Raw genomic sequence first — 13798 nt, 5'->3', positions numbered from 1 at the left:
CACCTACGTGCATTAGTGGTCTATACCAACAAATATGCCCTCTTAGAACAAGTCAAAGAAAGTAGTAGCATAATTTTTCTTAAAGACAAAAACATAATGGAACGCGAGAATTTGCTAGTCATGAGTATTGACATAGTCTTTTTACTTATTATATTTTGATATTTATTATTTTAGATTAATTATTATTATTATTATTATTATTATTATTATTATTATTATTATTATTATATATATATATATATATATATATATATATATATATATATATATATATTTTGTGATGTCCTTGAATCTATGTAATGAGAATCAAATATCGATTCATTTTTAAACACAGATCCTAAATAATCTCGATCATAGGTTACTCGAGAGGGACATCAAGATAACCGAACAGACTGGTGTTGTATACTCATCCATATGATGGATGTAGTTGGTCTCATAGCTGCTCGTGTTGAGACATTAGGGATACGATACAAGTGCTCATCGGCGAATGAGTTCACTAATTGATCCACCTACGAAATGCTGGATGATTGATGATGGTGTCCCTAATGAGTGATAATCCACTCTCGGTGTCATGAGAGGAATATCTCATGTGTTCTTACTCAAACAAATCTCGGATTAGAGCAATAGTTCTTCGGGGGAACTCTTACGAGGTGCTAGGATCATTCGGATTGAGAGAGAAATAGTTCTATGGGAGAATCCGATTAAAACAAGACTCGAATAGAAATCGTACGAGTCTGACAGCACCATGCCTGGTATATGGTCTCCGGGATATTAGATGGATGAGGGACTGTAGGTACATGGTAATTGAGAACAAACAAGTCTAATGGATTGGATTCCCCTATATCGTCTGGGGACTACAGCGTGGTGGCCTAGTACGTCCGTAGTCGATGAGTCGAGTGAATTATTATGAAGATAATAATTTATTGAGCCAGAAAGAGTTCTGACAAGTATGACTCACAGCCAACTCGATATTGGGCCTGGAGGATCACACACATATGGTAAACATTACGATGAGTAGAGGTTAGAATATAATATATCCGTCGGAGCCCCTATCTTATTGGATATCCAATAAGCCCTTGAATTATTGGATCCTATGAACGAGATCCAATAAGAGCCAATGAAAGATTATTGGATAGAGATCCACTAATCTAAAAGGTCATATCTTATTGGATATCCAATAAGCCCCTGAATTATTAAATTCATGGACAAGATCCAATAAGAACCAATGAAAGATTATTAGATAAAGATCCACTAATCTAAGATGCTTGGTAGTTGGATGAAAATCTAATACCCAATATGGAAAGATTCATTAGGATTAAGTTGATAAAGAACCTCTATAAATAGGAGAAATTCAGTGATTCATACACTAGAACTTTTGCTTGCCTCTCCTTGTTGTGTTCATCACTGCTAAAAAGAATGACACTTAACCTCATTCACCCTTTCCTAGATATCTATAAGAATTCAGAGATATACGATCTCCCTATGTAACACAATCTTTACTATACATAATTTTTTATTTCGTGAATTTTACGCACAACATCTATTTGGGAATAAGGAATTTTGTTTTCTATTCTTCGGCTGCGTATATGATGTCACCCCCAAAAATTTCCCAACAAAATTATGATAAAAACATTTGATATTAATCAGAGTTAGCAGATACCAATTTAATTTAATATTAATCAATCACTTCCAAAAACTGAATTAAAAAATATGCTATAGTAAATAAAAAGTGACTATTTTGCTCATTCAACAAATGGTATGATCATAAAAGGACCAACTTAACCATGGACTCAACCGTCTTTCCGCATATCGAAGGCAAAATGTCAGGCAATACATTTCAGCCCTTGAATGCAACTAAAATTTCAATGACCATTTTCCAATAACAAAACCTCATTTACTGCACCATCTACCTGAGGAGATGCATCATTCGACACCCGGGGAACAGTGGCTATGTTTTTGATGATTGAAGAGTAGAAATCGAAGTCCGCTTTCAGTTTGCAGCAGCTGGCTTCAATCCATTTTTCAGCAACACTGGTTGAAACACTATCTTGGTTGTCCCTCTCATGTTCCTCGATAGCAGGCCTTATCTCATCGTAAAGGGAATCAAGTTGAGCGGTAGCCTGCTTCTTTGATTCCTAAGATGATTCAGAAGCTTCAGAACAATATAGGTATTGACCAACAACACTCGTTATAGTTTAAAAAAAAAAACATTTTTTAATCAAAATTATTAAGTTTCAAACTTATGTTAAAGTAGTCATTTGGAGTCATACAAAACTCAGATAACCAAGGTTCATTCAATGGAGGATCTCAAATATGGAAAAATATACTCTCAAGATCCAAAGCCAATTATCATGAAAATAAACAGAGTAAATCAATCATACACTACAAAGAAGTACCAGCACTAATAGTGAATTAGTAAAAGAAAAGTTTGCAGTAATAGGATAGAGCATTTCAATCTGATTTGTAGTCAAACCAAAAGCACTTTTTATTAAAAGCATATGACCAAGTTATCTTTGAATAACTTGATTTGGATATCACATTTGGGTTAATCCAGGAGAATTGGACAAGCAGAACTGACAACTGAAACTTCAGCATCTAAATCATACCAAATCAAAAATCTACAATCTACCTTCTTAGATGTTTAAATAACAACATATCCATAGAAAAGCATCTAAGGAATTGTTCTTACCTCATAGGCAATAATTTCTTCACGTGCTTCAGCCACAGCTAAACGTTCACAGATAAGTTTCACATTGACTTGCTTTCGTACTCCAAATTTTGCTTTCCCACCAGGATAGCGTGAAGAGGTTTTTGATAAGGAATTAGAGTCTATGTGATAATTTCGGCAAGCACTGTTACTCCGAATACGAGAAATCATTGCACTTTTACGAGCAAAATTTTCTTGAGCATTCTCTGCATACATACACTCATCTTCTGTTGTTTCATACTTCACTCCATTGACTTCCATAGGAACAAAATTCAGCGGTTCCACCACCATCGGAATTGATTCAGAAAGCACTACAGAACCAAAGCCATCTGCATTTCCCAGAAAATCTTCATTTTCTTTATATGGGACAATGGCTTTAAGAGACTTTGATGTTGGTTCATCATCCTCAGAATCATAGAGGGGTACATTCTCAACCGAGTATCTGCCATCATAAAAAGTCGATAATCACATGAAAGCAACCACACAAGCTTCTACCAGATTTGCTTTAATGAAATTGTAATCGCATATAACCATGAACATTTGAACAAGAGACACAGGAGATTGCAATGACAACAACAAAAAGCACCAATCCCTAAAGTCCCAACTATTTTGGGGTTACAGGATGCGGGAAACCAAAATCTTAATTTTATTAATGTATCATTTAGGTGAAGTAATCTACATTTGTTGCTAACTAAAGTGACTGATTCAAATGTTTTAATTAATTGAGATGAATCAACTCAAGATGCATATCCCTAGGGAACAAAGTGGTTCCCTTTTTTGCTGTAACATGATAGCCATGCATTGTTAGTCAATGTAGATTAAGCTTACACCAGTATAATCCAGAAAAAAAAGTCATACATGTTTAATCATACAATAAGTACAAGTTGCTTGGTCTCAGCCTAACCTTGATCGGAACAGGATTTTAGCTATATATTCATACTCCACTTCTATCCACATAAACTAGCCAAGCTTCCACAGGAATTACCAAGTGATCAATGCTTAAGATTGGCTTTTTATTACCTTATCACCTAATGCAACTCGGCTTACTGTTAACAAGCCACAGCTGAAACTGCTATCAGACCAGCTCAATCTACCATGGATTGCTTTGTTTATTTACAGTTATATGCACAGTAAATAGAAATTTTCAAATTCGAGCAACAGAGTCAGGGTAGCAGACTTACCGGTCATCATTATCTTCCCAAAGATAGGTGGCCTCCTGCAGAACATTAGTATCATGATAAGGGGAAAGAAAAATTAAAATAATTACTATTTCTATGCAACTGAACAGAAACAAAGTCTAAGATTATAAAACCACTGCAGTTGCTGGCTCAACAATAACAAACACCAAATCAAAAGATTGATAAAAGAAATATTTTGGAAAGACCAAAAGTGTCTATTAAAATGAACACACAAAACTTGGTACTGCCCTTATTGTGTGTATACCTATGAATAAACACTTTAAGAAGAATACCACAGAGGCAACTTTGCAAGGGCTACATGTACAAATATATGATTTTTTAATGGTATATTTCAACAATGAAAATTTATTAACCTCTAAGAGCAACCAAATTCAATTTAATGAATATTAATTCTACTTCACCTGGAAGCCACGAGATTTAGCTCCAAGAAATCCAGAGCAACAGGCTGCACCACAAAGACAGCGCACCTTAGCACCACCATACCATTCAAAGTTGTAGTCATAAGCCAGTTCAGTTCCGGCAGGAATTTCTTGCTTTGCAAAAATCCCAACTCTTACTTCTCCCAACACATTCCACTTCCTTGTTTCACAGTTTGGCTGACTGCAGTTTGCAAACATTAGATGTCAAGCAAACATTATAGGCTAGCAACATATTGTCTGTCCAGCAAAAGAACATACAAATGAAGGGAAAAGAGAAGTAAATTTAGTAAAATAAACACAAAAGATTAATAAACGGGAGGCCTTCATAAGACTTTCCAATGTGGGTATAGGGAGGGTCAATATACTCAACCTTACCCACACAAGACACATTATTTTAGTTATTCAAATGTTTCACCAAGGTCTTAAAGAAACAACTTTACAGTGGTGCATGCGAATGGTCACCCTCAGTCACAGAAGACATGATTGATGAATCTAGCCAAGCTGCCTTTCTCATGCCAATGGCCATCATTGCAACTGAAGAAATTCAATGTGCAGAAAAGAATTCATGTTTTAAAAATTCAAAGATACTAACCAAGAATGGTTGATGAATCTAGCCAAGCTTCCTTTATGAGTGGCATCAATCGATTCATATGCATTGAGATAAATAATATATGCATCTTTCAATCCTGGAAAAAAACACATTGATGCATAACTAGAACTGGGAGGCTACAAGATTTCACCCAAACAAATTGTTCTGCACCTGCAGATTCATAGGCTTGAGACCGTTGCTTGGCTTCCTTCCATGATATCACTTCCCCACAATACTCGATAACGAACTGTCCAGCCTAAATCACTCACAGGTACAATAACCCATTAGATGAAAAGATATAACTTGCTAAATAAGCACAAGAAATGCAGCAGCCCCAACAGTGTGTGACAAGAAAAAATCACACAGGTATTAGAAAGCTAGTTATAAATTGCTAAAAGTTCATGAGTGTTTTTACATAAGCCTGTCTCATGGAAGTTGGATCTCCCATTACCTTAATATTCTCATCAGCCAGAAGACCCCATCCACGACCTTCAGTTTTAAATAATCTTGACTTGGCGTATTGACATGTTTGAAATCTCTGGCAACATAGTTATATTGTCCAAAAAGAAAACTGAGGATGCTAAAAGATAGAATAAATAAGAACAGGAAGCAAAATGACAATTTTACGGTAACCAAAGGATCACCTACAGTAAGATAATGAAATAAATTAACTCTTGACTTTTAAAATTAACATATCTCACAGAAACATGAACTCATGTGTTTTGATTTTCTTTTGAGTAGAAAAGCTGGCCAACCAAGGAACCAAACCTTGGGCTTCCCTTTTCTCAGCAGAATATATCTTATTAAATTTGCATATCTCATGAAATGAAAAATCTATAACACAATAATATTTAAATTTTACCAATTAGTTAATATAGATTCATGAGACATTTCAGGTTCTTAAGAAAGTATATGAGCATAATGTAGGAATGAGAAGTGGGTGAAACTGCAGTCACACAATTGCAGACTGGTAACAAACAATAACAGGAGGAACTCCTTCATTGAGCATAGTTTATAAACTCGCTATAGACTTAGCATAGCAGAAAATGAGAGTAGAGGTTTGTAAGAGTAAACATTAAAAAATTTCATATTAACTGTTGACATTTTTTAATATTCATTTGTTGATCTAAATCTTGTAGGTGAGGTTAGTTTATGAACTCACTATAGTATCAATATGCATTCACTAAACCAAATTCACTTCCTCCTGTATTTCTAATAGTCAATCACATATAAAAGCCTTTTTCTTGCCTTGGATGGAGATATTTTTATATAAAGCTTTAACATCAGGAATAGATTAGAAATGGAATCATAGTAGATTATTGCATCATCTTTGTTAAGTTCTTCCATTTGTTATATGATTCATCCCACATGCAAAGTGCAGGACTATGTCAAGTCGGTGATATTATGAAAGACACCATAACTTATCAAAAAAATATATATTTCAAGCAAACAGATTGACTATAAATTATAAAAAGCATTAAATAGACTAGTGGTTGAAAAGAGATGATGTTCAACTGGAAAGTTGATAAGAAAAATGTTGAGAAGTTTTTAGATAAAAACTAGCAAGCTCACTCCATTGTGTATTTACAATATGCATAAGTCAGTATTTCATCATTCAGGAAAATAGAATGTGTAGACTGTAGAGTAAGATATCCAGACAACAAACAGTCTGAAGCATGCGTGAATGTCTTTATTATAATATAATGTTGCAGAACTTTGTTGCATGTCTTTGTTATAATGTGATGATGAAAAGGTTTAATCTACAGAACAAAATGTTGTAGTTCACATAATGTGTCCTACTTTGTTATCATGCTCCACATGCTCCTTATAAATTTAAGCTATTTAATAATCGGATTGTGTCAGACATTCTTTGACAGGTAAATTAAAAGGTATCACTGACCTGATTTTTACAGTGGCTGCCACTAGGACAATAACCAGGTGTACATTCTGTGCTAGTCAATACATTCAAGCATCGATCTCCACATGCGGATTCTGGATTACCGGCATCATATTGGCATTCACAAATAGCTATGTCTTCCTCCTTTTGCTTCTTATGTCTGAACAAAATGTCAAATAATAAAAATGATGCTGCATGCTGTTATTCATGTTTATTGATCCAGTTACTCAAAAATTGCAGTAGGCATTTTAATTATTGATCGATATACTCAAGATGGTAGTGATTGGATGAGCTAGGTCTGAATCACTGATCAACCTGCACTAAGTCGATACACAACCAATCACGTCAACCCATCATTAATCAAGTTTTATATAATGTTTGGCTGATATGTCCTTAAATAACTGGAGGGGTGACCAGTTAATTATAGCTGCAACCATTATTGAGAAGAGAAGAGGTACATTCCCTTAATTCCTCTGAGAAAGGATTGATACTTCTACTGGTAGCAAAATTTCATATCTTACTTTATCATCTGCTATCAACATACCAGGCACTTGACCATATACCAACAGGAACAAAAGAAGACATAATGATGATTATCATAATAATTTTCATAATAAAGTACAACATCATTTTCATAATTGAAGCTAAAGTTTTGTTATCACTGTGAATTTATAGCAACATTTCCTAGGAAGTGTTCAAATTATTCACAAGTGTTTCACTATCTGAATGTCCTTTAAGTATTTTTAAATTCAAAAAATCAATTTAGTCAGTTGAACTATTTGGTCAGAGAAAGTTCTAAACTATACATGATTTACTATAAGTAAAAAGAAGTTATCAAATGTCCTATTTTGTCATTGTTACCATCATTCTTTGTTCTCCAATGTAACATATTGTTAAAATTGCAAAATGCTCGATCATGGAAAACAAGATAATAAGTTGGTGGTGGTTGACTAGAACTTTGTAACATGTTAATCAAACCTGTCAGGCCATTCTTAACCAGAAATGTCAATCAATAATAGCATTTCATATGAAGTTTTTAAAATTATTCCTAAATTTTTCACTATCTCAATTGTGCTCCAGAAAAATCCTCAAATAAACAATCTAGTCATAACTGTTAGTAACAAAATATTTTATATTGAATATAGGTGAATTATTAAAAAGATGTCATCAGATCTGTTACGTTATTGCCATTGCCTTCTCATTGCTTGTTCTCAGTGATTAGCATATCACTGACAGTGATATTTTTTTTTTTTAAAAGAAGTAACATGGTGATTAGCATATCAGTAATTTCATCCCTTTTTTTACCTCTTTACAAGCTTTATTAGTTATCACTTACACGATGAATGGCTTTTTCCTTTTTTAATAATATTGCATGCTTCCAGCTTTAAAACTCCATAACTTGAGATAAAGGTTATCGGTTTACAAAGTTTCCATGTAATCAGATTTCCAATTTCAAGTTACCTACGTCCACCTAGTCAACAATGGGACCAACTTAAATCATGGAGCAATTATAATATCTAAATTTTCATATACTATGAATTTTGTTAATAAAATGAAAGAATTCATACAGAAGAAGAATAACTCACTTTCGATACAAAAATTCATTCCTCTCAATAAGTTTATAAGCAGGTGGGAATTCACCTTGTTGATCCTACAAAGTTGGATTTCCATTAATCCCATCATCACCTCAAAAAGTAATTAAATGAGAAACAGAAGTCACAATTTTGATAGTTACAATTGTACTACTAAGGCTACAGGCTACTATAATAAATTACTGATGACTTAGTTTAAATCACATTGAAAATCTCAAATCAAAATGCAGAAAGTACAAAAGAAATGACAATCAGACGAAAGATCTTACACAACAACGAGTGACACTTCAAAAGACATAAATATCCTTGATCATACCACGTCAAACTTCTCATAAAAAACTACAGGTTAATTCTCAGCCATTGCAATAAACCCACTTATCTAGGGAATCATAATCAACTAAGTTTGAAACATGTAGAACTCATCAAGCAAACTAAAAATGAGGAAATACCAAAACCAGAGAAAATAAGAAAGTGGTCTGTGGAAGTAAAACGTACCAAGTCATCATTATATGTTCCTAAATCATGTCATCCAGGGTTCACTAAGAGGTATCCTCCAGGTGCATGGGCTTTTATCACAAACTGTTTTGATGGCTTTCTTTTAAGGTACAGTAGAGACAGTTCATATGGATGTAGAATCAGCCAAGTAAAATGTACTAGTCCAGATGGACTAGCACCGAACTCAGTTGTGTTATCATGACTCATATTCTGTTCGATAGAAAGGATTCCTTTGAACACTATGAACACTGTAGAGAAAATTATAGGCGATGTGCATATTGTCCACATATTTATAGTAAGCTAACTTTCCTGCGTTCTGTACTTCTAGAAAATGCAATGAATTCCCCAACTATCTTTTAGACTTCTGTCAAAAACTAAAACTTCATTATGACAGGTTAGTTCATATTGCAATCTTGCAAATGCTAACTCTTTTTTTATAAAAAACAATGTCATCCAGAAAACTTCCCCTTCTGTCTTTCTGATAGCCTTGAGTTTTCATAGGATTTGGATCTCAGATTTTGAGCATATAATCAAAATGTGTAAACTAGATTCTCTTTTTTTGCCTGACCAAAGGAAAATATATCATCTAAATATGATTTCAAAATCAGTTCCATCAATAAAATTGAAAAGAACTTACGAAGTCTGTTGATTCAAATCTGTTCCATGCTTCTGGCAATTTAAATGTGCATCTTATACATTGCAGAAATATTTTAAAATATAGAAAAAAATTATTGCACAGAATACTAAAACCACATAAAAAGTTAACATAAATGGTTGGCTGTGGTTCGATAAAAATTTTGTTTATCTCCTAAATAAAGTAATTTTAGAAGATTGCCCAAATTAGAAAATAAAAAATTTATTTATAATCTTGTGAATATACTAAAATAGATACCATCGATGTGCTAGCACTGCACAAAGTACACACTCTTAAATCAGCATAAGAAATTATAAATGGGAAGTTTCTAGTCAAGGTGTGGAAAATTTGGAGATATAAAACTTTCAGGTTGTCAAGGGTAGTCAATTCATGCAAAGCACCTTCCAACAATCCTACAAGAAACTTTGGGACAGCTTTCTCAATATCATTAGAACCTGGAAACCTTCTCATACAATTCCGACCAGTAGTCCTGTATCTCGAAGAATTAGGCAGAGAAAGTTGATGAGTAGATCCAAGTACTTCCAAAATATACAAGGATCCAACCAACACGACGTCCTTTGTTGGCATGGACTTGAGAGCACGTGATGCAGATATATAAAAACTAAATGTTCGAATTTAATTATATTTAAATTATAGTAGTCTTTAATTCCCAACAAACATATCTTATAATGAGTTTATTTTCAGTTAAAAAACTAACTGTCAGAAAATAAATAAATAATTTTATTTTCAGGAGAAAAATAAAATACTAAAGGGGCTAGCTTTTTTTAAAAGCTTAAGTAGGTAGGAGCTGGTTAGTTCTTTTTAAATGAGAAGACTGTCAGTTAAATTTATGTAAGATAACTACACAATGAAAGAAAGTTTTTTTCATTTGGTTGGCTCATCTTTATTTGACTCTCTTCAGCCATATATCTTGAGGTTCTGCCAGTATTCTTGATACTAACCACACTTTTGGCTCCTAATATGACATAAAGTTGTTATCAAATCCATGTTCTCCTATCATTAGTTTCAATCTTCTTTATCGTGCTGGAACTATGGCAGCCTCCGAGGCCAGTTGTATGAATTGGTATGATAGCTCTTTTCAAGAAGATGGAGAAAAGGAACTATTTCCACACATTGCTGAGAAGACATAAGATGAACTCCACAATTATTAAAGAGACAACTTCAAAATCTGAAGAAGAATTAATTATAGAAAAAAATACCAAAAACAGAAGATCTAAATGAGCTCCAGTAGAAGTTGTTAAAAGTTTAGACTAATGAGTTGGAAATTATAATGAAGTGTAATCATATGACATCATAAAAGTCAGGAAATGCACCTCAATACCAACCAAGAAGCTGGGTTTGAGTTAACTTTGCTTCAGTTGATTCTAAAATAGAATTTCTATTTCCATTTCCATAATCTTATACTCTAATTAACCACAATGTTAATCATATTACAATTGCTTTGAATGAATCACTTAGAAAACTAGCTTTTCGTACAATCAAAATTTCATAGTGGCGTGTTCCAATTCAAATTCTAGAAATATAATGTATCCAACATTTTGATGCATGTTTACAGAAACAAAAGAATTAAAAAAAAGGGTCAAGCATAGAGCCACAGTAAACCGGTAGTACAACAATATGAACCGGTCATCTAAGAAAAGATGCAAACCTAAAAGGAAGCATTCCCATCACCAATCTTCATCTAGTTATGTAGTTGAGATCTCAAGAGACATCAGCATGATAAGTATTCACATTAATACTATTCGCTCATAAAAAAAAGATCATTATAATTACAAAATATGAAATTCAAGACGCTGGACACTGAAACTGAGAGTATACAGAATCATCATTATTAAGCAACAACAAATATAGAAATATTTGTTCTTGCTTATTCAAGTAGAAATCCCAAATATGAGTGCAGGATATGGAATCCTACCATTTAGGATAGATACGCACTCTAATGGTATATAGCTAGTCCGATTCAACAGAATACCATAACAAAGTAGCAATCGCAGAGAAATTTCGCCAGGTGCAACAAAGAATCAAAACTATTAGGATGAACTCGAAATAAGAGCTTATAACCAGACTCTCAGCAAATCAGTATAGCAACACACATCTGCAGAAGAAGTAATCGGTTGACACAACCAAAAAGCCGAAAGAAGTTTAAGAACGGACACGCTACATGAAAAATTCCACAAGGTTTCGTCCGTGCTGCAATGCTTGCTCAAGAGAGATAACAGAAGCAAACAAGGAGAAAAGATCGAGCGGCGCACCATAAGGTTTCGGAGCCCCCCCCCCCCCCCCCCTCAACTGGGAATCTCCTCTAAAGATCCGCCGGCTAGAGTATCGCCGGGTGCAGAAGGCAAGGGCAAACGCGCAAGAACGTGTCCTAAAGTGAAGAACGCCGGTCAAGAACAGAGAGCGCAATTGGGGCGAGAGGCAGAGAGAGAAGACCGGCGGCAGAAAATGGGCGGTCGTTGGTACGCAGACGATACGTGGAGTAGTAAGCAGCGCACGATCAGACGGCACACAAAATCCACGGGAAACAGTAGGGGCATTAACTTAAGCAAACAATAAGAAAAGATCGAGCGAAGTACCATAAGGTTTCGAAGGGCCGTCAATTCCGAATCCCTTTAGGAGGTCCGCCGGCTAGAGCATCGCCGGGTGCAGAAGGCAAGAGCAAACACCCAGGAAGGTACCCTAAAGCGAAGAACGCTGGTAAAGAACAGAGAGAGAATCTGGGAAAGGAGGGAGGGAAAGACTGACCGTAGGCCGGCGATGTGGCGGAGGATGGACTGTGGGAATCGGTCGCCGGGCCGGGCCGTAGGGAAAAGGGGTTTTAAATTTGGGTGTTGGGTTTCGTTTCCTCTTCCAAACCCAATGTACATTTATTTAAAATAAAATAAAATAACCTAACTAACTAATTAATTTTGGAGATTACTAACAACCCCCTTTTTACTATTTGCATAATCTTATTATATTTTTTTAAAATTTTATTTTTTATAAATAAATAAACATATCATTTTCCTTTTTAGAGAATGATCTCGAGGAAGTGACGACGAGTGATAACGACTATACATCAAATAAAAGAGAACTTAAAAAAAAATAAGAAAAAAAATAAAAAATTAGAGATCCCTGATAGTAAACGCTTAGTATCGGAATCGAAGTCACCCCTCCACCCATCAACCTTGTCGGAAGCCATCACCGAGAAGGAGATCATGCATAGCAGCATTGTCGTCGACGCTCGAAGCACAACTACTATCCTCCTCATCTCACGCTCCCTAATGTTGTCGTCCCGAGTCCCCACTCCCTTGCTCGCACGCCGCGAGCCTCGTCCACCTTTGTTACCGCCGAGGCAAAGGTGATTCGTCTTTGAGAGACGCCAAGGAAAGAGAAATTATCGAACATAAGATGACTCAAAACAGTGCAGCCACCATGCAACGATTGTGCAGTGAAGGGGACATCTTTTTAGAGATATATTCAACCCATAGTTTCACATCGTTAAGAATTAAAATAGCTTATGATCTAATAAGCATAAACCTTTGAATTGAATCGAGTCTAAAGACAAAAAAAAAAAAAAAAAAGGTTGGAGTCAACATGGACTTGGTAAACAAGATCAAGCTAAGATATGACATGTAACATAATAATTTTAAAATTTTGAATTGAATTTATAATAAATCTAATATATGTTAACTTTGACTAATCTAAACTATATGATTTATGATTTATTCAACTAATTATTCGCATGTTTTTTAGGTCACGGTGTATTGTGATATGCCGTCATCCACACTTATCAAAACCTATCACCTTACCGTCTTCATCTTATGATCATAAATATTATTGAATTGTGTATGTATATGAGATCTGAATCAAATAATACCTATATATTTGATGGTTAATCAATATTGACAATATATCATAAGAAATTAGGCTTGCATCCTCTCTTCACCTCTTATCATACATACATATATACATACAAATATATAAGCGAGAGAATTGTCAACATGCCTACTCATTTGACACTCATGTGACAACGCCAATTAAATTGGACGACATATTACGAGGAGTCATAAGGGCTATGATGGATTACAGGACATGGCTCCTCCTATTATTATTATATCATAATAGCTAGTTGATAAGATGGAATCGTGTTCCGACACTACACCACTCCGCTGCCCCCACCTACTACAGGAAAGAGAAAACCTTCTTTAAGCCTTTTATGCATCTCGACAAGATAAAAAGTCTGTCTTCCTCGAGAAGGGAGCA

The 13798-nt window shown here is 34.8% G+C and overlaps 1 protein-coding gene across 4 annotated transcripts; it reads right to left on the bottom strand.

The window, feature by feature from the left end:
- Positions 1–1716: 1716 nt before the first annotated feature.
- On the bottom strand, positions 1717–12391 carry LOC103968381 (histone-lysine N-methyltransferase ASHH1). Of its 4 annotated transcripts, XM_009381566.3 has the most exons (12): positions 12299–12391; positions 12130–12232; positions 11806–11921; positions 8398–8462; positions 6815–6971; positions 5366–5452; positions 5086–5170; positions 4918–5011; positions 4308–4506; positions 3889–3923; positions 2690–3149; positions 1717–2135 (listed from the first exon to the last, which is right to left on the bottom strand). In XM_009381566.3, exons 3-12 carry the CDS (start codon positions 11806–11808, stop codon positions 1863–1865), a joined length of 1458 nt encoding a protein of 485 aa, XP_009379841.1. In that variant the 5' UTR covers positions 11809–11921; positions 12130–12232; positions 12299–12391; the 3' UTR covers positions 1717–1862. The 4 variants fall into 4 exon arrangements, with proteins under 4 accessions (XP_009379841.1, XP_018674276.1, XP_018674274.1 ...); XM_018818731.2 differs by lacking the exon at positions 11806–11921; XM_018818729.2 differs by lacking the exon at positions 12299–12391 and having other exon boundaries at positions 12130–12287.
- Positions 12392–13798: the final 1407 nt, after the last annotated feature.

Source organism: Musa acuminata, chromosome BXJ3-10 (genome assembly GCF_036884655.1).
Source record: "Musa acuminata AAA Group cultivar baxijiao chromosome BXJ3-10, Cavendish_Baxijiao_AAA, whole genome shotgun sequence".
In the NCBI taxonomy this organism is placed as follows: Eukaryota; Viridiplantae; Streptophyta; class Magnoliopsida; order Zingiberales; family Musaceae; genus Musa; species Musa acuminata.
The sequence above is the reverse complement of the archived record's forward strand: the minus strand, read 5'-3'. Positions and strand labels throughout refer to the sequence as shown.